Source organism: Oryx dammah, unplaced genomic scaffold (assembly GCF_014754425.2).
Source record: "Oryx dammah isolate SB20612 unplaced genomic scaffold, SCBI_Odam_1.1 HiC_scaffold_17, whole genome shotgun sequence".
In the NCBI taxonomy this organism is placed as follows: domain Eukaryota; kingdom Metazoa; phylum Chordata; class Mammalia; order Artiodactyla; family Bovidae; genus Oryx; species Oryx dammah.
Genome location: NW_024070201.1, coordinates 23073927 through 23101848, shown reverse-complemented (window position 1 = coordinate 23101848; position 27922 = coordinate 23073927). Strand labels below are relative to the sequence as shown.

General features: G+C 43.3%; 1 protein-coding gene across 3 annotated transcripts in view; it reads right to left on the bottom strand.

Annotated features, from left to right (window-relative positions):
- TTC12 (tetratricopeptide repeat domain 12) overlaps positions 1 to 25320 on the bottom strand; it is a 49111-nt gene extending 23791 nt beyond the window's left edge. The window contains exons 1-8 of one of the 3 annotated variants that reach the window (XM_040258015.1): positions 25252 to 25320; positions 23612 to 23684; positions 15522 to 15685; positions 14960 to 14981; positions 14249 to 14326; positions 13100 to 13221; positions 8503 to 8562; positions 3562 to 3633 (exon numbers count right to left, since the gene is read on the bottom strand). In XM_040258015.1, coding sequence (XP_040113949.1) covers positions 3562 to 3633; positions 8503 to 8562; positions 13100 to 13221; positions 14249 to 14326; positions 14960 to 14981; positions 15522 to 15685; positions 23612 to 23669 — 576 coding nt within the window. In that variant the 5' untranslated portion in view covers positions 23670 to 23684; positions 25252 to 25320. The remainder of the gene's footprint in view (positions 1 to 3561; positions 3634 to 8502; positions 8563 to 13099; positions 13222 to 14248; positions 14327 to 14959; positions 14982 to 15521; positions 15686 to 23611; positions 23685 to 25251) is intronic. The other 2 variants (XM_040258016.1, XM_040258017.1) reach the window with 2 other exon arrangements.
- Between the last annotated feature and the right edge of the window lie 2602 nt (positions 25321 to 27922).

The following is a 27922-nucleotide window of genomic DNA, read 5'->3' as shown; positions in this document are numbered from 1 at the left end:
AGTTCAGTTCAGTAGCTCAGTCGTGTCCAACTCTTTGCGACCCCATGGACTGCAGCACGCCAGGCCTCCCTGTCCATCACCAACTCCCAGAGTTTACTCAAACTCATGTCCATTGAGTCAGGGATGCCATCCAGCCATCTCATCCTCTGTCATCCCCTTCGCCTCCTGCCTTCAATCTTTCCCAGCATCAGGGTCTTTTCTAAGGAGTCAGTTCTTTGCAACAGGTGGCCAAAGTATTAGAGTTTCAGCTTCAGCATCAGTCCTTCCAATAAATATTCAGGACTGATTTCCTTTAGGATTGACTGGTTTGATCTTCTTGCAGTCCAAGGGACTCTCAAGAGTCTTCTCTAACACCACAGTTTAAAAGCATCAATTCTTTGGCACTCAGCTTTCTTTACAGTCCAACTCTCACATCCATGCATGACTATAGGAAAAATCATAGTTTTGACTAGATGGACCTTTGCTGGCAAAGTAATATCGCTGCTTTTTAATATGCTATCTAGGTTGGTCATAGCTTTTCTTCCAAGGAGCAAGCATCTTTTAATTTCATGGCTACAGTCACCATCTTCAGATTTTAGAGCCCAAGAAAATAAAGCCTGTCACTGCTTCCATTGTTTCCCCATCTATTTGCCATGAACTGATGGGACTGGATGCCATGACCTTAGTTTTTTGAATGTTGAGTTTTAAGCCAGCTTTTTTACTCTCCTCCTTCATCAAGAGGTTCTTTAGTTTCTCTTCACTTACTGTCATAAGGGTCATGTCATCTGCGTATCTGAGGTTATTGATATTTCTCCCGGCAATCTTGATTCCAGCTTGTGCTTCATCCAGCCCAGCATTTCGCTTGATGTACTTTGCATATAAGTTACATAAGCAAGGTGACAACATATAGCCTTGACGTACTCCTTTCCCAATTTGGAACCAGTCTGTTGTCCCATGTCCAGTTCTAACTGTTGCTTATTGACCTGCATACAGATTTCTCAGGAGGCTGGATAGTCACATGTAAAGGAATGAAGTTAGATCACTTCCTCACACTATATACAAAAATTAACTTGAAGTGGATCAGAGATCTAAATACAAGTGTTAAAGCCATAAAATTCTTAGATCTTGGATTAAGCAATGGTTTCTTAGATTTGATATCAAAATCATAAGCAATCAAAGGAAAAAATTAGGTAATGTAGACTTGCATCAAAATTAAAACATTTTTGTGCTATGAAGTGAAAAGATAACACAGAGAATGGAAGAAAATATTTTTAAATCATTTATCTGATAAGTGACTTGTATCCAGAATTTATATGGAATATTATATTATGATAATATTTATATCTCTTTATATTGAATAGTTATATAAATATAAATTTATACCAGATTGATTACATTTATATTCAATATGGAAAGACAACCTATTGATAAAATCGACAAAGGATCTGAGGAGACATTTCTCCAAAGATATATAAATGGCCAATAAGCACATGAAAAGATGCTCAATATTATTAGCCAACAGAGAAATGCAAATCAAAATTGTGAAATACCACTATAAGGGGGTATACTCATCAGGATGGGTATAATAAAAAAGACAAATAAATAGCAAGTATTGTCTGAGATGTGGAGAAATCAGAAACATATACTGCTGGCAAGAATGCCAAATGATGCGGCCACTCTGTAAATCACATGGGCAATTCTTCCAAAGGTTAAACACAGAGTTATCATGCGACTCATCAGTTTCACTTCTGGGTGTATAGCCAAACAGACTGTAAACATGTGTCTATACAAAAACTAGTACATGGATGTTCATAATAGTCAAAAATGAGAATAAGTCACATGTTCAACTGACGAATAGATAAATAAAATATGGTATATCCATACAATGGAATATTGTTCGGCAATAAAAGAAATGAAGTACTATATATATACAGCATGGATGAAACTTGCAAACATTATGCTAAGTCAAAGAAGCCAGTCACGAAAGACCACAAATTGTACAGTTCTATTTATATGAATACTGTAGAACAGGCAAATGGATAAAGACAGCAGTAGATTATTAGTTGCCTAGGGGTGAACTGGGGGTGGAGGTGGAGGTGGAGGGAAGGGAGGTGACTTCTAGTGGGTGACAAAAATGTTCTAAAGTTGATTGTGCAATTCTGACAAAATGCTAAAAACCACTGAGTTGTATATCTTCCATTGAAGAATCGTTTGATACCTGAATTATATCTCAATAAAGGTGCTATCTTCAGAAACCTATATGCAGGTCAGGAAGCAACAGTTAGAACCGGACATGGAACAACAGACTGGTTCCAAATAGGAAAAGGAGTATGTCAAGGCTGTATATTGTCACCCTGCTTATTTAACTTATATGCAGAGTACATCATGAGAAACGCTGGACTGGAAGAAACACAAGCTAGAATCAAGATTGCCAGGAGAAATATCAATAACCTCAGATATGCAGATGACACCATCCTTATGGGAGAAAGTGAAGAGGAACTAAAAAACCTCTTGATGAAAGTGAAAGAGGAGAGTGAAAAAGTTGGCTTAAAGCTCAACATTCAGAAAATGAAGATCATGGCATCTGGTCCCGTTACTTCATGGCAAATAGATGGGGAAACAGTGGGAACAGTGTCAAACTTTATTTTTGGGGGCTCGAAAATCACTGCAGATGGTGACTGCAGCCATGAAATTAAAAGACGCTTACTCCTTGGAAGAAAAGCTATGACCAACCTAGATAGCATATTGAAAAGCAGAGACATTACTTTGCCAACTAAGGTCCGTCTAGTCAAGGCTATAGTTTTCCCAGTGGGTCATGTATGGATGTGAGAGTTGGACTGTGAAGAAAGCTGAGCGCCAAAGAATTGATGCTTTTGAACTGTGGTGTTGGAGAAGACTCTTGAGAGTCCGTTGGACTGCAAGGAGATCCAACCAGACCATTCTAAAGGAGATCAGCCCTGGGATTTCTTTGGAAGGAATGATGCTAAAGCTGAAACTCTAGTATTTTGGCCACCTCATGCGAAGAGTTGACTCATTGGAAAAGACTCTGATGCTGGGAGGGATTGGGGTCAGGAGGAGAAGGGGACAACAGAGGATGAGATGGCTGGATGGCATCACCGACTCGATGCACATGAGTTTGAGTGAACTCTGGAAGTTGGTGATGGACAGGGAGGCCTGGCATGCTGCGATTCATGGGGTCACAAAGAGTCGGACACGACTGAGCGACTGAACTGAACTGAAAGCTGTTATTACAAAATATACTCAGTGTGTGCATATATCTGCATGGCTGCTTTCTGGTGATGAGATCACAAGTGAATTTTTGTTTTTCATATTTTTGCTTATGTCTTTTCTCTCCAGAGATGCTCCTCTCGGGGCTGGGAGAAGACACTGCAGAAGAGGTTTCCTAGGTGGGGCTGTACCAGATGACACTCAATATCCTTCCCAACTCTAAGATCTACTGTGGAAAATACTAAAACGTGGATTAACATCTCATTAACTTGGAGGAATGTGGCTCTGCTCTAAGACACTCTGAAGCACTGCTCCGAGATCAAGCATACCACTTAAGCTTCCTCTTGCACTTACCACACTGTAGTTCTTCAGGGCTAGGTGGGCTTTTCCCATGTGGAAATACGCTTTTGTGCATTTTTCATCACACTGCATAAAAGAGAATCACTGATCAGATGTTTGGAAGATTTGAAATTATTAGCGCCAACTGCCCAGCTAATAGGGTTAGGGCAGCGCTTTGATTCTCAGGACAGCCACCAGAGTTGACAATTAAGACTTTTTCTGTGCATCTGTGACCAAAATAATTGATGCTTGCAAGGAGCCTGGATGCACAAGTAAGCCCTCTATCAAATTAATTCATGATACTCACCAGCTTTCATTTCCATTTAATGAAACTCAACCAGGAAACAAACCAGAAACCCTTAGTTTAGAAGAGCTCTTGACCCTGGTTTAACATTAGAGTCACCTGGGGGTGCTTGTAAAAAAATCCTGACAGCCCAGCTGAAACCCACAGCAATTATATTATACTCATGGGTAGGACCGAGGCATCGATAATTTTTTAAACTCTCCAGGTGATATAAATGTGCAATCAAGTTTGAGAATCACTGGTTTATTAGAAGGTAGGAAAATTTACTCTGGGTAAACAGCTGAGGTTACTATTACATCTTAGGAAGCCTGGCAAGTTCCTCCTTTGAAATAAACCACAACATATATACCGGGAACTTGCGTTTGTATCACTTATGACCAGAAAGCGAGCCCTCTTCAAAACGTATGAACTTTATGGCTGAAACAATACTGCTTGCGCAAGGGGCCCTGCACTGGTCTGCTCTGAATTACTGTAACTACAGAGGGAATGATATAGCACAAAGACATAAACTTAAAGTATCCAGTTAATTCACTGAACCCCTTTTATGTGCCAGGCCTTGTGCTGGGTCAGATGATGTCAGGCATGTATATGTACAGAGCGAGTCCAAGCTCAGGAGTCTAAAAAGTCCTGGGTGAAGCCCTGTCTGCCCCTCACAAGAAGCGGCACACTGGCCAGGCCCCCCAGTTTTTCTGAGGTTCATTGTCCTCATCTGCAAAGTGGAGATCATAATAGTGTTTCTTCTGGGCTGTTGTGAGGAGAGAACGTGTGTAAAACAATGCAATACCAGGTAACAGTGTTAGCTGCTGTTGCTGCATTTACAAGAAAAACAATCCATTTCAGGGTGAAAAGGAAAATTTAAGAAAAGCTAAAGAATAATAGAAGGGGTAACAATAATCATTATATTCGAAGAGCCCTTTATAGATGCACTTTCAGGAATATAATTCCCTGATTCCTTGCTAAGTGAATGACGGTAATAATATTAATCATTATTTTCAGTCCTGACCATATGGTTCATAAGAATGATCTTATGTAAACCTTATAGCAACTCTATGAAGTAGATACAGTTATTACTCCCATTTCACAGATGAGGAAACCAGGGGTCAGAGAGGTTTAAGGCCACACAGACCCTAAGTGGAAGAACTGGGATTAAGATCTAGCCATTGGACTCCAGGACCCAAAGGCTTAGGAATCACACCAAATCTCCTCCAGAGAAGTGCTACAGCAATTCAGGAGGAAATCCACTCTGAGGAGACATACAGTAAGTCCCCTACATATGAACCTTCAAGTTGCAAACTTTCAAAGGTTCAAAGGTGCAAATGTGCATCTGGTTCCAGCAGGGAACCAAATCCTGTGCCACCCACGTCAGGCGTGAGTGAAATTGCAGCTGGCCCTCTGCCTCCTGTTTCTGATGACCCTTCATCTCTACCATCTCCCACCTCTCCCTCCTCCAGTCAGGAATGCTTGCCTGTTCACTCCTTGCCAGCCCCGTATGCCAGCTGTTGTACCATACTACTGTACTTTTCAAGGTACTGTACTCTAAGATTAAAAATGTTTTCTTTATTTTCTGTTTGTTTGCTTTTTACGCATTATTTGTGTGAAACCTATTATAGTACAGTACTATATGCCCAATTGTGTTAGTTGGGTACAATGGCTAACATTATTGGACTTATGAACATATTGGATTTATGAACGCACTCCTGGAACGGAACTTGTTCCTATGTAGGGGACTTACTGTAGTCTAACAAAGACATACTGCATTTCAGAGGATGCTAAGACAATCACGTGGAAAACTTTGGGGGTGGGGGCAGCTGAAATGCAGGCGGGACAGCCACTGGCAGGGATGAGCATTGAACCCAGGAGAGGAGACAAGAGCTTTGAAGGAGAAACTTCAGGAAGAAGAAACGCAGGGAGCTGCGGAGTGAACCCTTGTAGAACTCACACAGGATGGAACTAAGGAAGCAGGAAGAGGACCGTCTAAAGGGAAAGGAAGCTCACAGAAGCCATCTGTTCACGGTGGCGCCTTCACTGGCAGGCATCAGGGATCCAGCAGGGGAAAGGGAGCCCCACTGTGCCCTCCTGACCCGGTGTTTTGTGGCCACGCCCCCGCAGACACTACCACCAGGGGCCGCTCACGCGCTGTCTCACTAATAGGCCTTTTCTCCTTTGATGAGGTATCAGCTCTCACCAGGACTCTCTCAGGCAAACCCCAGATCCCCTTAAAAGGACTTCAGAGGAAGATGTCTTTTATTGTGAAGGAAGAGTTCTGCCAAGAAAGAAATGATTCTGATCCTAATTGAAACCCGTTTCACTGCCTTATCTTCCCTGACAAGGAACATGGGCCTTCAAATAACATCACATGGACTTGTCGCTGCCAATTCACAGGTGTCAAAAATCCTAAATTGGCATGAAAGTACTATTAATAATGGAGTACCACGGACATTCACTACTGATATTTTACAATGTGAAACTTTTCCTTTTGATTCACAGCTTCCATGTGGAGCCAACCATTGTTAGTTTTTAGATCTCCTCATCCATTTTTTCCCCCAGCCCTCCAAGTGTTCACCCAATCCTCTGCAACAGGGAGCCTCGCTGCGCTCTTATCAAGGTTGGCTGCTGGGCATCAGCTGTGCTGGGCCAGCTCTGCTCCGGTCTCACCGTTCATCGCACGGTGCTTCAATTAACATTTGGGAACAGGCCAGCGTGTCATGCTGAATCACCGTGAGGCTGTGATTAACTCTTTGGGCTTTTTCAGATCAGAAAAGATACTCATGAGAAGGCCCCACGAGATCTTGTTTCTGCCACGTGAGAGCCACGCCCAGGGATGACGGGGTTTCCAGTTTCGGTGGAGAGGTGTTTACAGTCAATGGCTCAGGGCACCAGCCTACGGCAAGGCCAACGTGGGCTACATGATCCCGTGCAGTTTATTTAATTAATCTGAGGTTCAACTTCCTTGTTAGAAAGATAAGAATAACTGTGGTATTGACCAGAATAGAAGGCTATGAGGCTCCAATGAGATAGCTCACAGCCAGCGAGCAGAAACACAGCTTCTGCTCTTATTGCTAAAACACCAGAGGAAAATGCCCTTGCCTTTCTCCTCTCTTACAGATGATAGCAGAAAAAAAAAAAAAAAAATCATGATCACATAAAGCAACATAACAGGCTAGCAGATCTCCGCTGGAGCCATGAAGAACCTGAAGGCACCAGCTTTGGGCAGTTCTCATCAACAAGGTTCCCTGCACCATATCTTCTAGGGGGTAAAGAAACCAAGCACTCGAGATGTCTGTTTTGGAGAGACCCTCGTGTTTTAGAAACTGTTATTAATAAAGTTAAGTTTCAAATTCCTTGCTTACCTTCTCAATAGAAAGTAAGGAAGTAGGCGGGGCCAACGTGCTGCTGTGGCGAGGAGCTCTCGGATGGGCCACGCCCACTTACTAGGCTGGGTTAGGCTGGATCAGGGAAACTAAGCCCAGGATAAACCTGACATATTTTCCTGGCACTTCAACTTTACTTGATTATAAGTTATTTAAAATAATACGGTTATAGTAAAACAAATAGATACATTTAATGGTGTGCAGTGCAAAATTTGCAAGGATTTCCAAGATGTAGTGAAGTCGCTCAGTTTTGTCCAACTCTTTGTGACCCTATGGACTGTAGCCTGCTAGGCTCCTCAGTCCATGGGGGTCTCCAGGCAAGAATACCAGAGTGGGTTGCCATTTCCTTCTCCAGGGGATCTTCCCAACACAGGGATCGAACCCGGGTCTCCCGCACTGCAGACAGACTTTTTACCGTCTGAGCCACCAAGGGCTCCTAGAAATAATTTGCATCTGAGAAGAAGTTTCATGCTCTCTGCTTTTAGACGCTCCAGGGGCTCATGTTCCTTCTATTAGCACGTTGGCAAGGAAGGTTGAGAGGCACTGGTTTTGATTATTTAGTTAAAGCCCCCTGTGACAGAGTAACTTGGGGGAATGTGGATTAAGGGTTATTTAAATATTTAGTCATCTGAAATAATGTTCCAAAGAAGTGATCATGACATTTCTCTTTTAAAAACCCTTCTAAGATTTCCACCAACAGTCCTTCCTTCTTTCTCCCTTTGATTATCTATTTTGGCAGAAATACCATGCATAGTATTATGCTATCTGCCTGAGGCCTGACTAGCATCCAGGCGGAACAACAGAAAATCTTGCTTCTGATTATTTTTCTACAAAGAGGCATGCTAGGATACATTTCTGAATGATCAGAGCTGGAGGGGAAAAGGATGAGCTGATGAGGAAGAATGACCACATGGCAGAAACAAGCCCCCCAGGTTGGCTCTAGGAAGCACAAGACACATCCCCACTATCACAAGGAGCAAAGCGTCTGCTAACACAACAGTAAAGGGTGACCCATTGTGATAAAACCTGGAAAGCCAATGTTAACAACAGTTTCTGTAGAGTACTTCCTCTGGGTGAGGTACCACAGGTGTTATCATAATCCTCACAACAATTCTATTCTCTCCCATTTTACAGATGAGGAAACTGAGGCTCTGACTGCAGCGTCTACATCACTTTCCACTATGATACAACCACAGCTCCCCTCTATTCACTTCAGGACTGAGACACTTGGCCTTGAGCAATCCCACCTCCATCATGTGGAAGAGGAAACAATCTTCTTACCTTCAGAGCCCAGTCACAATCCACCAGTGCCTTCCGGTAGTCCCCAAGTTTGATATAAGCCTGTAAAGACACAAATAGCTGCTGTTCACACACAGTTCTGCAGCCAGCAGTCTTCAGTCAATGCAGAAAGAGCAGTTGGGTAGGAGCGAGTGATGAGAAGTATTAATAACTGGTCCCTGCCTGCACCAATCAGGGCCCCAGCAGGAAACAGATGGCACTCATCCTGGGTAACCGGGGAGTTTAATAAAGGGACTATTTACAGGGTGAGTGCAGGGCAGATGGAGACTAGCAGTGGCCAGCCAGCACCACTGCCGGACCTGAAGGGGCAGAAGGAGAGGTAACGGACAAAACTGAAGAGGGCTGCTTTGTGAAGAAGGCTGCTTAAGAGGAGCTGAGGCCTTTAGTAGAGCGGAAGCTGGAAGAGAAAGCCCCAGTTCACTTTCCTCCTTCCTTCTGATCTCACTGGCCAAATGGAAGTTAGAAAGCTGAGGAGCCAAGAGGCCAGTCCACAGAGGTCAGTCCCCCAGGGCACAAAAGGATCTGGGGGGGGGTGCAAACAGAAAAGCCCCAGCACACTAAACACCCCTCCAAAGGAAAAGCCAGCTCCTGGAGCCTACCCTGCTGTGAATGTCCCAGAAGGAAACCAAACGGGAAAGGGGATCAAAAAGACAGATAATGACAAGTGTTGGTGAGGATGTAGGAAATCAGAGCACTCATACACTGCTGGTGGGAACTGCAGTGATTCTGGAAGACAGTCTAACATTTCCTCAAAAGGTAGAACACAGAGGTGCCATATGTTACAGCAGTTTCACTCCTGGGTATATAGCCAAAGGGACTATACGTATATGTTCACGCAAAAAGTTGCAGGCCAATGTTCAGAGCAGCATTACTTATAATAGCCAGAAAGCAGAAATAACTCAAATGTCCGTCAACTTATGAATGGGTAAATAAAACGTAGTAGATTCACACAATAAAATGTTATTTGGCAATAAACAGGAATGGAGTACTGATGCATACTACAACATGGATGTGCTTGAAAACACTGTTGAACGGAAGAAGCCAGACACACAAGGATAAATACTGTATGATGTCATTTACATGAAAAGCCCAGAGCAGTCAGGTGCATAGAGGTGTATAGAGACAGAATGTAGATTAGGGGTGACCTAGAGCTGGTGTGGGGGAGGACAAAAGGATTGAGGAGCTTAAAGGGTATGGGGTTCTTTGGGGGATGATGAAAATGTTTTTTAAAATCAGTTGTGGTGAGGGTTGCACAACCCTGCGAATAGAAACCACTGAGTTGTACATTTTCAATAGGGGAATTATTGGTTATAGCAACTGTACCTCAATAAAGCTGTACCAAAATATGATCAAGATAAAGCTTTGCTTCTTTCCTCCTCAGTGCAGCAAGAAGGAGGAGTTTATACAGGAAACAAGCTCATACAGGAAATGAGCTCATGTAGGAGCCCTTGGTTTCAAATGCCTTGCAGCTCTCTTCTGGGATCCGCTACAATTGGGGAAAATCTTGAAAATCAGGCATTAACTCAGAATTCTGTGATTCACTCAAACTGAACTAACTTAAGAATTTAGATCATTTACAGTTTCCAAGAACTGTGGCATATAAGAAAATGAAAGTCTGCACCGAGGCTGTTAAACCCTCTGTATTAATTACTGGATATGAAAGATGCTTAATAAATTCTTGTCAAGTTGCACAAAGTAGACTTTAAGTGCTCTTCTTTCAGAAAGTTCCCTAAGAAGCAGCAGTGATCACTCTGTTGGAAGAAAGGAAAACCAGGCCCCAGGGTCCCATTAGTCACCAACAACAGATCCAATACTCCATGGAGGTTTGCCCATGACCAAAACTGTACCAGGGCACCGTGACATTCTGAACAATAAATCGGATGAGATGTCTACATGGACAAGCCAATTATGAGTTAGTGTTATAATTCACAAGAAATTTAAGCAGTCAACCAAAGTGAGGGGGGAGCAGGCAACAGCAGGTTAATGGAATTTCTGCTGGGCAGCTCTTTGTACCAATAGAAAGGAAGCTGCTAGGCAGTGCTTTCATTAACAGGGATTCGGTACTAATTGAAGATGATGACTCTTTGAGCTCTCTGTTCTATATAAAGCACCATCCTTTCCTCTGGCTTTGGGGTTTCATTTGGAATTCAGAGGATGTGAGGAAGAAACTAGCATCCTTCTAGACAACTTTAGTCATGACTTCACTGGGCATTGTCATTCAGGATGCAGACTCTGTATGGGCTTCAACAACTTCTCTACACAGCCTTTCACTTTTCCTTCTTTTTCTTTTTTAAAGCTTGGACTCTACACCCTCTAAATTTCCTGTTTGCTTTTGTTTTTCCACATTTTGAAAAGAATGACTTTTCCAAATGGCAATTAAACTCCTGATTTATCTAAATTACACCAACAATCTATTGATCATAACATTAGCTCCGGGAGAAAAACAAAGCGATGAAAGGGTAGGTTTTCTCCCTAGCAAGCAGCGACACTCAATTCACAGGGTCCTTATTAAGTGTTTGCTAACACCGCATGCATACAGGGAGGCATTTTAAAAAATAGTCAGTGGTTCAAATGGTTGCTAACACCAGGCAGCACATTTTGCATTTATTCGTCTCTGAATAAGCTTTCTCTTTGGGAGAAGAGGAAGGAATTGCCTCCCCAAAGCTTTTCATTGCAGTTAACTATTTTTGTCCACAGTCATTCTTACTGTGGTTCTCCAGAACCAATCAAAGTACTGCTTAAACTTGAGTACAGTAAAAATGTAACTAATTTAGATTAATCAGGGTATAGACCATCTGAATTAGATGTAAGTCTGCATTATATAACATTCTAAAGGCAATTCAACTTTACAGCTTTCAAGTAACTTCGGAGTAACAAGACTGAATAAGCATCAGTAGGTAAATGGTTTGGAGACCAAATTAGTGATAAAAAAAGAACTATAATTATCATATTAATTGTTTGCATTTAGCTGTTTCTTTTGACGTGTCAACAGAAACCTCACTCCCTCATATGGACTTGCTGTGCCTCCACCAAGTGTTATATAACCTAATAAGGATTTATTGAACATCGGTTATAAGCACAGCATTAGGGGGAAAAGTATATGGCAGTTTTTAACCCTCAAAAAGTGTATAATCTTGTGAGGGCGATAAAATGGATATGGCAAAAATCAACCTCTGGCCATTTTATTTACCGATTATCTTCCTTATAACAATTTTTTTCTCCACAAATGGGGGTAGGTAAATGACACCTCGAGACTGATTTATCCAAACTGGTGAACTAATGAGTTTATGTTGTGCTTGGATTTTATTTATCATTAAATCATTGCCACTGTCCAGACTTTTTGGATGGCTGATGTCCTGTTTCTTGCACTCTTCCTCAACATACCACAGCAGGATGTTCTTAATCCTGAGTTACAAAATTGGAGCTGACGAGGATCCTCTCCTTGTCAATGACATGGCATCAAGTTCATCTCACCCAGGTCCTGCTGACATACTCTGATCATCAGATAATCATGTCCACGAATCTGCCAATTTTTCAGGCCTGGGCAAGAGACAGCTCTCCCATACACAAACTCAAGCACTTTTCAAAGATAAGTTCACAGGTGACATTTCTGTTTCAACTGAAAACTATTCATCTCATCCCTTCATTAAGGAGTAGATGATAAACATCAAGGTAATGATTTTTATCTGGTGTTTCAGAAATTTGAGCTCATCTGTGATATTAAATGGAAGTATTGGAGAAGGCAATGGCACCCCACTCCAGTACTCTTGCCTGGAAAATCCCATGGACAGAGGAGCCTGGTGGGCTGCAGTCCATGGGGTCGCTGAGAGTTGGACAAGACTCAGTGACTTCACTTTCACTTTTCACTTTCATGCATTGGAGAAGGAAATGGCAACCCACTCCAGTGTTCTTGCCTGGAGAATCCCAGGGATGGTGGAGCCTGGTGGGCTGCTGTCTATGGGGTCGCACAGAGTCAGACATGACTGAAGCAACTTAGCAGCAGTAGCAGCAGCAGCATCAGGGGTTTTACAAACTCAAAATTTCTGAGAAATGGGCTCAGGACCATTAGCTCTAGTATACCCAATCACAGAATCTTAATCAAGGAGGGATTCATAACAATGAGTAAGAAATTAACAAGAGATTAACCCTTAAGAGCCTTAAATTGGCGTCAAAAAAGAGAATGAACTAAGTCAGTGGTGGCAGAATTCCAAGGTCTCACAGGCTGTCTCATCCCACGGGCTTTCTCAGCTGTACACGGGATAAAGTGCCGGGGGACCATCAGTGATGAGATGGGTGACTTTCACTATGGCGAGAGCTGATTATGTGTAGCTATTCCCAAGTTCTCCTTTAATGAGTCCAAGTTGGTAGCCTGAAACTGGACCATAGTGAGAGTATTTATGTCATGGAAATTGGCAAATGCTCCAGGCAAATCAGCCTCCACCCCCACCCCAACCAGAGCCGGCTGCTATGCATTTACCACCACACCACGGGTACCACCTAGTCTCTTTCTCTGCTTTCACAAGGTTAATGGCTACTGTTCCCTGGGGAAATCCCGTGGACCCAACCTTGCCTCACTGACCTGAGCTCGGTTGGTGTACAGCACTTTCATGTCCTTCAGCTTCTCCAGACCCTCACTGTAGCACAGGATGGCCGTTTCATAATCACCTCTGACAAATGCTTCATTCCCCTTTTCCTTTAGGGCTGTGAGAATAGAAGTCATACAGGTGAGCTCTCCCCCGACCCTGGAAGATTCTTTCAAGCTTCACTGCCCTGATTTTCCAGCTCTACTTTGAAGGATAGAATGTCCATCCATCCAAAGGGGGCCTGTCACTTCCTTCTCTCTGCAGATCATTCTGGGTTGATTTCTTTTATATAAATACACCCCAAGTCTTCTACGCAGCTTCTCAGAAAAAGTAAACGTTTCTGCCTCAAGGCTCGGAATATCCCAAGCTTGCCACAAAGAGCAAACCTACACTTTCAGTGTCTAATAAAGAGATTCAACGACTAATTTTCTAGCAAATATGGAATCATTCGGATCGGCAGCGCACATAGCACTGAGTGGTATAAATGCTGAAAGTATTCTTCTGTCACATGTATCCCCCCATCCCACGACCACACACACACACAACCCCAGCTCTTTCTTTTCCTTTATTTCCTCTCTCCTTTCTCCCAGCTTGGGGCTTCCCTCATAGCTCAATTGGTAAAGAATCCACCTGCAATGCAGGAGACCTGGGTTCGATCCCTGGGTTGGGAAGATCCCCTGCAGAAGGGAAAGGCCACTTCAGTATTCTGGCCTGGAGAATTCCATGGACGACATAGTCCATGGGGTCGCAGAGTTGGACACGACTGAGCGACTTTCACTTTCTCCCAGCTCGGTTTGCTTGTTTCATTTTTCTTTTTCACATCTTCATCTGTGCCTCAGGCTAGGGACTGGTACCTCACTCCCACCCCTCCCTACTTTCCAAGCATCCTTTAGTGCTGCTACATTCAGCGATATGCTTTAGAAACAGGTCTGACTGTGGAGGCTATCTCAGGGCTGTGTCTGCCTCTCCGCCTGTTGCAGTAGAAACAGGAAACAGCTTTCTGCCTGGCCAGGTCCCACTGCCTCAGGCGCATTCTGAACCCACTGACTGGGAATCTTGATGTCCCCAGACAGCAGCATAAACTTCCCTGCTTTTTCCAGCATAAAGCATCCCTGCCATTAAAAAGTGAAAAGACTGACAATTACCATCTGCTAAGACTTTGTTTTCCCTTCTTCTTTTGGCACGTTCTTTAGCATCCTTCTCCAGAGATGCCAAGAAGGCTTCTGACAACAGAGTGATTTCAAATATTAAAAAAGAAAAATCCAAATACTATAATCAGTTCTTTAGCTCAAATTCGGAAAAAAGCCACTTTAGAGGTTTAGAGCCACACGTTTCATGCATACACATGTAGGCACATGCACACACACACACGCGCGTGCACAAACACACACACACACAGATTTCGGAGACAACTGAAATGACATTTTCTTGACATTAAATAGGAATCTGTGTGATGTATTATTATACATGATGATTATGTCTGTGCTTCAAATTTGAATTATGCCTTTTAAAAGAGTTTTTCTTTGAAGACGGACTTTTTTGGTTCCACTTAGCATAATGAGCTGCTGAGCTGAGCAACTGAGAAGCTCTCTGGATCCTTCTGAGTAGCTAAGAGTAAACTGGATGAAGCAGAATAACTGAATTCAGTGTACAAAAGATTGGCCAGGAGAACACAGGAAAACTCCTCTGAGCACCATCCTCTCTGACCACTAGTAACAGAATTGGGTGATCAGTAGGTTTTTGTTTATGGTTGTTTGTAAGCCCAGAGGCTATAACTTAAGGATCTAGAAGCCACAATCAATAAACACTGACTTTAAATGAATAATACACATTGGGAACAGAGATGCTGTCCTTACCTGTGTTTATTTCATCTGCATCCTGCACGGCGGACGTTATCATAAAAACAAAGAAACAAATTTCAAAAACGACTCTCTTATTTATACATATACAAACCAAGAAGGCAGATAAATTTCAAGGGGGGAGTAGTGTCCTTTCCTTTAACCATAATACTAGAAGGCTCCAAATTCAGGGGGCTTGCTTTAAATCAAGAGATCTGATTACGGGCATAGTTGTTATGGGGCTAGTCTGCAGGAACGAGGGACTCTAGCTGTGGCTGTATGAATTGGAACTATGAGTTAGTAAGCTGTTACATTAACAGCTTAAAAATGGTCCGAATCTCAGTGGGTGGAGAGGCCAAATTTTCATTAAAACTAACCAAAAGGATTGTTTAAGGATGACTCAGAAAGACCAAGAAAAATATATCAGAGTTTACACTTCCTTGTGAAAAATGTAGTGATTCTAAAGAACAAGTCTGCTTCAGCCTCACCAGGCAGTTGAGATTAAACCACTCCTTGCCCTGTTTCATGCAGACTTCCTTGCTGGGTCTACATAGATAACTCCACGATAAGGAAAGGGCACCTTCATGGGAGCTTGTGGGGGACTGATCATGGTCTTGTTCACGGTGGTCCTGCACTCGTCCTCCTCTTGGTCCCCCTCTGTGAACTGCAGTCTCTTTTCCGTCTCAAGGACCGCTTTCTCTCGTACGACTGGATCATCAGAATTCATCTCCTGAATTAAACTGGCTAGGGGAGAAATCAGGTGAATCATTCAAGTAAGGTCTTCAAAAAGAACACCCTATTCAATACCAATGATGGTACAGTAAATTTCATGGGGAAGGACTTTTATTTTTCCAGCTTTTTTGAGATACAATTGACCCATGACAATGTGTAAGTGAGGTGTACCACATGGTCATCTGATACAGGTATACAGTGAGAAATTATTCCCACACCAAGATGAGTTAACATAGTCATATTTCAATTTTTTTGTGTGAGTGGTGAGAACATTTAAGATCCCCTTTCAGCAACTTTAAAGTGTACAGTATTGTTAACTATAATCACTATGCTGTTTATTAGACTCCCAAAACTTATCCACCTACTACAGAGTTTGTGTAAATGCATGTATTTAAACATCTTAAATAAATGTGGTTTTTTTTTTTTAATAAAAGGTGTATTCCTTGGCAACTTAGCTTTTTTCTCTTAGTATGCTTTAGAGATATGTTCTTGATACAAATAGTTGCAGTTGATTCATTTTACGTATTTTACATAGGTGATTCATTCTCTTATTGATGGACCTCCAGGTGTTTAAAGTTTTTTTTCTATAGCAAATAAATGCTGAATTGAATACATGTATATATTTCCCCATGCACGTATGTGACATATTCTTTAGGCTAGGGCTATATCAATTTTTATTCCTACAAGCTGTGTACGAGAGTTCCTGTGCCTCCACATCCCCGTTCACACTTGTTGTTATACTTCTAGGTTGCTTTCACTATAATGCGTTTATCTCCTTAATGTTGTTATTTGCCTCTTCTTGAATGTGACTGGGATCCAGCATCTTTTTATTGGTTTTGTAGGCCATCTGGATTTCCTTTTCTGTGAATTGCCTGCTCCTATCTTCCATTGGGTTGTTTGTCTTTTTCTTATTATGATTATTTTATATATTCTGGACTGTTATGCATATTTGTGAACATTTTTCTACTTGGGTATGGTGTGTTTTTAATTTGTTTTTATAGAACCTTCCATTGAAGAGATTTTCTATGTGTTAAAAACCAATATTTCCCCTTATGACTTATGCCTTTGTGTATATTAAGTTTACAAATACACTCTTGTGTGTCTTCTAGAAGTTTTAACATTTTGTTTTTCTCATTAAGGTATTTAATCTACCTGGAGCTGACATGCTCTTTTTTTTTTTTTGGCTGTGCGGACATGCAGGGCTCTTAGTTCCCCAACCAGGGATCAAAGCTGTGCCCCCTGCAGTGGGAGCATGGAGTCTTTAACCACTGGACCACCAGCGAAGTCCCCTGGAGCTGACTTTGTGTAGGGCAGGAGCACCATTTGTTGAAGAGTCCCTGCTTTCTCACCGATACACTGTGTCATCCCTGTTTTATGTCGCATGTGTGAACCTGCTCTGGGGCTCTTCCTTCTGTTCTACCGGATGACCTTTTTCAGCACCCAAACTGCCATGCATAATTACTACAGCTTTATAACAAGTCTTGAACATCTAGTAGGGGGATCCCACCTGCTTGTTTTTCTGCAAAATTTTCTGCATTATTCGTGGCCCTTTACTCTTTCGTGTGAACTCTGGAATCAGCTTGTTGGATTGTAAACGAAACATTCTGGGGAATTTGATCGATCCCAGGTGGCACTAGTAGTAGCAGCTGTTAGTTGTGTCCGACTCTGTGACCCCATGGACCGCAGCCCGCCAGGCTCCTGTCCATAGGACTCTCCAGGCAAGAACACTGCACTGGGCAGCCATGCCTTTCACCAGGGGATCCTCCCGACCCAGGGATCAAATCCGGGTCTCCTGCTCTGTAGGCACATTCTTTACCACCTGAGCCCCCACAGAAGCCCCCCCTACCTCCTAGAGGGGAGAATATTTTATTTATAATACCAAAATAAATCCATAAAAATGTATGCAAGACCTTTATGGAGAAAATTATAAAATTTAATCAAAAGAGCTCCCAGGGGTCAAAACTGAAACAGTTTGAGCAAGAAAACAAACATGGTAGTATTGTATTAAATATCCATGAGTCTACATGGAGATTTACCTTACATATTTATTTACTTATTTATCTATTCATCATTTGTTTACATCCATATAGAAAACTGTAATTTCAATTAACTTTTATAATTTTCTCCATAAGAAATTTATTTCTTTATATATATTTAGAAACATTTATATTTATAATTTTCTTTATATTTATAGTTTTCTCCATAAAAAAACACTGCATATATTTTGATGGCTTTGTTTTGGTATTGTTGATGAAGTGTTGTGGGTGTATAACAAGTATATAAGAATGCAACTGAATTTTATACATTAAACATATCTAAAAACCTTGCTCAATTTCCTTCTTTAATTATTTACAGATATTCTTGAATTTTTCTCTGTAGACTCTCACATTGTCCAAAGATAATAAGAATTTCAGCCTTTCAAACTTCTCTACTTTTTATCCATTTTTCTTGACTTATTTCCACAACAACCAGTAAAGTGCTAAATAAAAGCAATGGCAGTATCTGAGTCTTGTTCTGGACTTTTAAGAGAATCCTTAGTTCACTACAAGTATGAAGGTCTGCATGAGGGTTTGCAGGGCTTTCCAGGACGCACTAGTGGTAAAGAACCTGCCTCCCAGTAGAGGAGACTTGGGTTTGATCTGGGCTGGGAAGATGCCTGGAGGAGGGCATAGCAATCCACTCCAGTATTCCCACCTGGAGAATATCATGGACAGGAGCCTGGTGGGCTATGATCCACAGGGTTGCAAAGAGTCGGACACGACTGAAGTGGCTTAGCACGCAAGCTCATGAGGGTTTGCAACGAGGCTGAAGTTAGTATCCTTTCAGGTTTCCTCCTAGTCTCGGTTGACATGAATTTTTATCATAAGTGGGCTTTGAAGTCTAACAAATGTCTTATTTCAAGTTTTTGTATCGGCTAAAATGATCTTATGGTTTTTCTCTTTTAAAATGTTAAAATTTAAAAGTACATTAATACATTTCCTAGTATTCAACCATTCTTGCATTCTTTAGGCAGACCAACTTGACCATGATAAATTATCTTTTAATTCACCACTGGATTTGGTTCTCTAGCATTGTAATTAAGATTCTAACTATATTTATAAATAGTAATGCCCTATATTTTCTTCTAGTAATATACACTTTTTATTTCAGTGTCTAGTTTTATATAATGATCAGGGGGTATCCTCTGTTTTCTCTTCTCTGTAAAAATTTGTATAAGATGGGAATTATCAGCTTTTCAAATAGTTGGAGGGACTTGAAAGTTTGCAAATTTAGATTTTTATCTTCCTTGTGAATTTTTCCTTTGAAATTACAGTCTATGCTTTAACGTCGATTTTGTCTGATAGTAATATTCAACATCTACTTTCCTTTGGATAGTATTTACATCACAAATATTTTTTTATTTCTAAGGTTCAACTTTTCTGAGTCCTTAATTTTATTTAATGTGTCTGTTTTATACAGCACAACAACTGATTTTAAAAAATACAATCTGACAATCTGTTTTAACTGGAGATTAGTCTATTTTACTATTATTGATTTAGTGTTTAGACTAATTTTTACTATGTTTCATGTCTTGTATTTACATTTTCTTCCCTTCTTTTCCTATCTTCATTGGAGTCACTGAGTTTCTTTAGTCCTTTTTTACCCTCTACAAGCTTAGATCCTATGCTTTGCTTTTCTATTCTTATAATGGAAACTCTTTCCATTTTAACAAACATGCTTAACAAATTAAAAGCTTGGTGTCTATTATGTTTTATCCAGCCTTTCTAGATGTATTGTATTATGTGGGAGGGATTTTAGAGTCTCTCATCAGTAATATTACTGGAAATGGAGATCCCACTTACTCTTCTATCCACTACAGTTTGGTTTCTCCTGCTCCAAAGCTTTTCCCACCAAAGGTACAAATGATTTTCATGTTGTTACATTTAGTGATCTTTCTTCAGTGCCTGTTTTGATCAAGCTCTCTGAAACATCTGACAGACGCTGCCCACTTCCTTCTCTATGAGATGATCTTTTTCCCTTTGCTTCCATAGCATGAACTTCACCCAATTTTCTGCCTACCTCTCCAGTCATTGCTTTTGGTCTCCTTTGCTTGCTCCTTTGTATCCTACGTATCTTCTAAATCACGGCGATCCACGAGGCTCTGCCTGAGCCCTCCTCTCTCTGCCCGAGCTTCTCAGGAATTCCTGCTCTTTGCCAAGGCTCTGTGTGCCATGCAGATCCCAGTGCCTCCTAAGCTAAACTCCTCAGCTACTCTCCTCTCCTAGGCTCAGACTCACAAAGCCAACTGCCTTCTGAACATCTTCACTGGGATGCCTTACTCATCAAACTTGACCTGCCCATCCTCTTTCTCCCAAAACTGTTCTTTCAAATGCCCCTATCTCAGCAGATGGCCCAGCCATCCACCTGTCATTCAATCAAGATTCTCAGACTCATTCGTAAGCTTTTGCTCTCTCTCTGCCCTCTTAGCCATCAACACTAAAGCTTGTCAAATAAGGTCTGAAATATCTCTTCAAACTCTGCTTGTGTCCATTCCAGCCCCATTCTCTTCTCCCTAGAACACTGTGACAGCCTCCTAGTTGGCTCTCGGCACCTGTATTCTTCTCTCCTCTCGTCTACATCTACACCATGGCCAGAGTGACTTTCCTAAGATGTAGATCTGACCATGTTTCCACTCCGAGTAAACCCTCTAAAATATTCCCATTGCTCTCAGGATGAACACGAATTCCTTACCATGGCTGTCAAGGTTTCCCCCGATCTGGCCTCTCTGGACTCAGATGAGACCCTTCTCTCCTTGATCTCTTCTCTCCAGCTATACTTAATCTTCTAGGTTCTGAAGGATGTCACACTCTTAACTTTCAGCTTTCCCACCTACTTTCTCCTCATTTACAGTACTCCCCTATCTCTCCCCAATGGCCAACTCCTACTCACACTTCAGATCTGTGCTTAAATCTCATCCTTCTGGGAAGCCTCCATTTGTGGATTGAATTGTGCCCCCCTCCCCCAATTCCTATGCTGAAGTCTTAACTCCTGCACTGTGACTGTATTTGGAGATGGGGCTTTCAAAGAGGTCATGAAAGATAAATGAGGTCATAAGGTGGGGCCTTAAACCATTTGGATTGGTGTCCATATAAGAAGAGGAGGAGACGCCAGGAATGTGCACACACAGAGAAAAGAACCATGAGAGGACACAGTTAGAAAACGGCTGTCTGCAACCCAGGGAGAGAGGGCTCAGGAGAAACTAAACCTAACACCTTGATCATGGACTCCTGACCTCCAGACTGTGGCAAAAATTAATTTCTGTTGCTTAAGTCCCCCAGTCTGCGGCATCTTGTTACAGCAGCCCAAATAGACTCATACACCTCCCTTAACTGAGTTAGATTCCTTAGCACGTTCAACATGTTACAAATCTCTCTTTGTAGCATACACCACAGTTGAAATTACTCGTTTAATACCTGCCTTTTCTCACTGGATTGTAGGTATCAGGAAGGAAGATGGTTCTTATTCACTGTAACTGCTCTTTCCAGGGTCTAGCAACACTCAATACATAATGAGCAGCCAAGAAATGAATGTATAGAATCTATACACATGTGGCTATATACATTTAAATTATGTATGAATGAAATAGGGCATCCCAGGTGGCACAGTGGTAAAAAGTCTGACTGCCCATGTAGGAGAGGCAAGAGATGAAGGTTTCACCCCTGGGCTTCCCTGGTGGCTCAGAGGTAGAGAATACGCCTGCCCAACAGGAGACATGGGTTCAATCCCTGGGTTAGGAAAATCCCCTGGAGAAGGAAATGGCAACCCACTCCAGTATTCCTGCCTGGAGAATCCCACGGACAGAGGAGCTTGGTGGGCTACAGTCTATGGAGTCACAAAAGAGTTGGATATGGCAGCGACTAAACAACAACTACAGATAAATGAAACAGTAGAGGAACTCACTTGATGAGTAGTACTAGTCACATTTCAAACCCTCGATGGCCACCTGCGGCCATTGGTTACATCGTGCACAGGGCAGATTATAGAACATATCTGTCATCACAGAAAGTTCTACATACAGTATTGATATAAATGATATGGGAATGAACTTGGGGTATGAATGAGTGTGAGCCAGATAAAGAAAGATGAAGAGGCAGAGGGAAGAAAGCCAACAGGCAGAGCAGGAGCTTCAGGGCAGGGGTGTGTGTGGAACAGAAGTAGTTTGTTGCTCAAGTGTGAGGTAAGGAGAGGCGAGAGGCCAGGGTAGGGCCACGGGAGGACTTAGGTCCTGATGAGAGCTTGAAATTTATTGTGACTGCGGGAAGAATCCAAGCAGAGAAGTGTCTGGGTCAGATTTGCATTTTAGATACATTACTCTGTGGGGAGTGTGAGCCTGGAGGCAGGAAACCCAATCAGGGGGTTGTTGAAACAGTCTGGATTAGAGAAGCAGAACCAAGGGAAGTTGGGAGAGGACAGAGCTGCAGAAAGCAAGCAAATCTGAGGGCTAATTAAATTCAGGGCTGAGAGAGGAGGGGTAGGCCAGCATGATTTGTAAATTTAGGGGATGATAGTGCCACCAAGTGAGACTGGAACGAAGGGGAGGGTAGGAGAAGCAAGTTTTATTTGGGGTCGGGGGGACAGAGAGGAAAGAGACAATCAACTGAACTCTGGACACAGGAAGTTCCTGGTGTTTGAGGGACACGTGGATGTGACAGTTGGCACAGAGGCTGCAGATCAAAAGCGCAGCTGGTGGCAATTGAGATGTGGGGTCATCAACAAGGGTGGGAGCTAAAACCGCATGCTTGGGCTAAACCACCGGCAGAGAAAGCGGTGAGCAGTGGGCCAGGCCAGAACAACATGCGGGGGACGGGCAGAGGAGAGGCCTGCGACAAACGCAGAGAACACACCAAGGATGTACCATCTGTGAAGCTGCCTGAACGATTTTTTAAAACGATTTTATTCTTTGGACCCATACGGCCCGTGAAAAGCGACAACTTCAATATATTTCTATTAGATAAGTTTTGCTTTATTGTCGGTTTTCTTGTTTCTACCCTCAAAAAGTCCATGGGGTCGCAAAGAGTCAGACATGACTGAGCGACTGAACCGGCTGACCCTCACAAGCTCCCTGAAGCCTGAACAGGGACTCAGTGCTTCGGAATCTCCTGCACGTGGTCTGTGTGATCAGCGTGTCCTCTGAGAGCCCACCTATCTGAGCTGCAGAAGGATCTGTCTTCCTGCCTAGAGGAAGAGACAGGGGTGTGGCCCCTGTAATGTCATAGACACTGAGGGAGGGCATTTGACTTCGCCTCTGCAGCTCAAAGGGCTTCCCAGGTGGCACCAGTGGTAAAGAACCTGCCTATGAATGCAGCAGACATGAGAGACTCGAGTTCGATCCCTGGGTTGGGAAGACCCCCTGCAGGAGGGCGTGGCAACCCACTCCAGTGTTCTTGCCTGGAGAATCCCGTGGACAGAGGAGTCTGGTAGGCTACACTCCACGGGGTCGCAGAGTCGGACGGGACTGAAGTGACTTAACACAAACACCCGCGCTGCAGCTCAAAACCAGAAATGGCTCTGCCCCCAGAAAAGACGGATTCCAGATCAATGAGGCTCCTGAGTGACCTCAAATGGAGGAGCTAGGCTCATTGGGGATGGGGAAATGGAAGCTCCTTCATTGACCTGCTTCTACACAGAAGGGGAGAGAATACGGAGAAGAGCGGTTGAATTCCAATCAGAATATTAACAGCTTCACTGATACCAATGAACAGCCAGAAAATACTAGCCCCAGGCTTCAATATTACTTGTTTCTCAATACCCTCTTCTGTTTAATCTCAGTGACATTTTTTTTCCCTTAAGAGTCATAAACCTGTCAGGCAACCCAGGAACTTAGAATAACCATCTCTCTTTAGTCACTCCACTTTCCTAAAGTAAAATTTAATTTGTATATGATTTACTGGTACTTACTGATTTCATCCACATTTTTAAGAAACTTCTGCAAGTCTTCCTCTTGATAGTCAGCCATTGTGAACCAGAATCCCTGAGGGAAGCAGCATACACGATGAAAATTAATAATAATAAAATGCTAAACAGAATTCGTCAGGCTTATTAGTCTGCTAAAACCAAGAGCCAAGTGATTATTTTAAAGACAGATTTGTGTTTACAAAAGTCATGAATGACAAGCCGGGTGGTCTATTTCATTCTGACTCCTGTTAAGGCCAAGGAACACTCATTACATGTGGTGATATTGCCAGAAACCTGCCAGCCTCCTCCAATGGGGAAACTGCACTGCAAAATGTCCCTACAAAGCCCACGTCGACTGCTGATAAGGGACCTGGTGTGCAGGAGACCAGGCGGAGCAGCTGACAAGCCATCAGGGATAGAGGACACTAACCCTTGACTTTGATCTTGACAGGCTGGCCCAGCCAGAAGTTTGGACCTGATCTTGTGACAGGTAACCAGAAACAGGTAATCTGCATCTACATGCTCAAACTTGTTTAAAATATAAACCTCGGGCTTGTTTCTGAGAAGTGAAGAGAAGCTACAAATTGACTGAGAGAGTGGAACCTGACCAGTTCAGCCTTGTCTTCATCTCTCCAGGTACTTTAGCTGGATCACCTCTCAGCTGTTTTTGAGTGAAAAGGCCAGTGGTTCCCAAAGGTCCACCCACAGATCATAAAAATCAAGCAAAAACTGATTTAGTACACAGATTCCTCAGCCTTAGCCCAGAGGCCCTCAGTAAGCTTGAGAGAGTACCCAGAAGTGTACAGTTCCAAGCACTCTGCAAGTAATTCTGATTACAGTTAGGTTTAATAGTAGTCTTCGAAGCCACCTTTAACTGGGTATTCCAAATCTGCCAGGAACAAGCTGTGAATTATTTGATCTCTTTGAGATTCCACCAGTTATATAAACTGTGCTACCTTAGCTAAAGTCACAACCTCTCTGAGCCTTACAAGCCTCATTGGTTCTAGCAAACAGGGCTATTTGCGGACTAAATAAAACTGCCAGGCACTCGCGATGATGACTGGTTACTGTGAGGCATCATTATCTGTAAATCAGGGCAGGGGACTTGTGGCTTAACTAAATGATCCATAGGCTTCTTTCCAGCTCTAACAATTTAGGCTCCGGTGGAACTGAGGCCTAGCCAAGTGAGTTAAAGTGCTCAAGGTTAGGAGGGGCAGAAGGCCGGCTCAGAACTACGCTGGGGCAGGCACCAAGCCCTCGGCTCCCAGGACGGGGTCTGAGGGCGCTCCCTGCCTAGCCAGCAAACCCACGACGGGACGAGAAGGTCAGGGCGGAGTGAGGCCCAAGAAGTTCTGCAGTGCGCGCTTCTCCGGCTAGAAACCTGCGGGTAGCCTGGAGCCTCAAAGTGAGCTAGGGCCCAGACACGCCCCGCCCACCCAGAGCAGGAGGGCGGGGACGCGACATCGTTGCCTAGCAACTGCTCCACAGCGTCCACCCGCCCAGTGCGCGCCATAGGAGTCCTAGCCCACAGCTGATCCCATCCCATCCTCTGGAGCCCAAACCAGTGTCCTCTGCTCAGTTCTGACGGAGCGGTCAGGACCAGACCTGAACGTGCGCAGGCTGGGCCACCCCGCTGCAGTTACCTGACCGCGCCCCCGTCCAGACAGGAAATGGCGGCTGTGGGCTGGCGGTGACCGACTCGGACCGAGGAGGGGCGGGGCCGAGCCGAAGGTGGGCGGGGCCATATATCCGAAGCCCCGCCCCGCCCCGCCCCCGCCCTCTAGTTCGGGAGCGCGCAGCCAAGTTAAGGGCCAGCTCGGGCTAGGGATCTCTGATCCGCACGAAGGAAAGGTGGAGGGGGCGGGCAGGAAAGCCCAGGTGACCTGCGCTGATCCCTAAATGAGCGCCAGGTTTTCACCTCTTTCTCCTCTAGGATTGGGGTAGGGGCGGTGGTGTCACTTCCAAACGGGCAAGGTCAACAGCGGTACTTGGGAGAGTCAGGCTTGCTTATTGGTATAAATGAGATCTTCGGAGAAGAGAGTTATATGACGACTCTTATCTTGAGTTTTCCCATGTGTGACATGGAGAAGTGGCACTTTCTCATGAATTTTGGTTAAAGTGCCAGGCGCCTAGTCCAAAGGAATAAGCTGGTTATTATCCAGGGAGTCGTAGGATTTAGAGCATGAGACAATGGACTCATTCACATTTTAAGAGAGAGAAAAAAGAGATTGATTTACGCTAAGGAACTGGCTCACATTATCAGGGACGCTGTAAAGTGCACCATATGCACTTCAGTCGCTCAGTTGTGTCCAGCTCTTTGCGACCCTATGGACTGCAGCACACCAGACTTCCCTGTCCATCACCAACTCCCCGAGCATGCTCAAACTCATGTCCATTGAGTCGGTGATGCCATCCAACCATCTCATCCTCTGTCATCGCCTTCTCCTCCTGCCTTCAATTTTTCCCAGCATCAGGGTCTTTTCCAATGAGTCAGTTCTTCACATTTAAGGCCAAAGTATTGAAGCTTCAGCTTCAGCATCAGTCCTTCCAATGAATATTCAGGACTGATTTCCTTTAAGATTGACTGGTTGGATCTCCTTTCAGTTCAAGGGACTCTGAAGAGTCTTTTCCAACACCATAGTTCAAAAGCATCAATTCTTCAGCTCTCAGCTTTCTTTATAGTCCAATTCTCACATCCATAGATGACTACTGGAAAAACCAGAGCTTTAACTACATGAACTTTTATTGGCAAAGTAATGTCTCTGCTTTTTAATATGCTGTCTAGGTTTGTCATAGATTTTCTTCCAGGGAACAAGTGTCTTTTAATTTCATGGCTGCAGTTACCATCTGCAGTGATTTTGGAGCCCCCCAAAATAAAGTCTCTCACTGTTTCCATTGTTTCCCCATCTATTTGCCATGAACTGATGGGACAGGATGCCATGATCTTAGTTTTCTGAATGTTGAGCTTTAAGCCAACTGTTTCACTCTCCTTTTTCACTTTCATCAAGAGGGTCTTTAGTTCTTCTTCACTTTCTGCCATAAGGGTGGTGTCATCTGCCTAACTTAGGTTATTGATATTTCTCCCAGCAATCTTGATTCCAGCTCAGCTTCATCCAGAGTTCATGATGGACTCTGCATATAAGTTAAATAAGCAGGGTGACAATATACAGTCTTGATGTACTCCTTCCCAATTTGGAACCAGTCTGTTGTTCCATGTCTGGTTCTAACTGCTGCCTCTTGACCCACATACAGATTTCTCAGGAAGCAGGTAAGGTGGTCTGGTATTCCCATCTCTTTCAGAATTTTCCACAGTTTGTTGTGATCCACACAATCAAAGGCATTGGTGTGGTCTATAAAGCAGAAGTAGATGTTTTTCTGGAACTCTCTTGTTTTTTCAATGATCCAGTGGATGTTGGCAGTTTGATCTCTGTTTTCTCTACCTTTTCTAAATCCAGCTTGAACATCTGGAAGTTCACAGTTCACATATTGCTGAAGCCGGGCTTGGAGAATTTTGAGCATTACTTTGCTAGTGTGTGATATGAATGCAATTGTGCGGTAGTTTGAGCATTCTTTGTCATTGCCTTTCTTTGGGATTGGAATGAAAACTGATCTTTTCCAGTTCTGTGGCCACTGCTGAATTTTCCAAATTTGCTGGCATATTGAGTGCAGCACTTTCACAGCGTCAGCTTTGAGGATTTGAAATAGTTCAACTGGAATTCCATCACCTCCTCTAGCTTTGTTCATAGTGATGCTTCCTAAGGCCCACTTGACTTTGTACTCCAGGATGTCTGGCTCTAGGTGAGTGATCACACCATCATGGTTATCTGGGTCATGAAGATCTTTTTTGTATAGTTCTTCTGTGTATTCTTGCCCCTCTTCTTAATATCTTCTGCTTCTGTTAGGTCCGTACCATTTCTGTCCTTTATTGAGCCCATCTTTGCATGAAATGTTCAGTATCTCTAATTTCCTTGAAGAGATCTCTAGTCTTTCCCATTCTATTGTTTTCCTCTATTTCTTTACATTGGTCACTTAGGAAGCCTGTCTTATCTCTCCTTGCTATTCTTTGGAACTCTGCATTCGGATAGGTACAGTCATCTGTAGTTGTGCAAACTGGAGACCCAAGGAGCCAATAGAGTGAATCCCAGGACAAGTCCAAGGGCCTGAGAACTGGGAGAGCTGATGATGGCGTAGGTTCCAGTCTGAGTCTGAGTTCTAAGGCAGAAGACCAAGGTCCCAGCCAAATACAGGCAGGCAGAGAGAGAGAGAATTCCATTCAGGCCTTCAAATGATTGGTTGAGGCCCACCCACACTGGG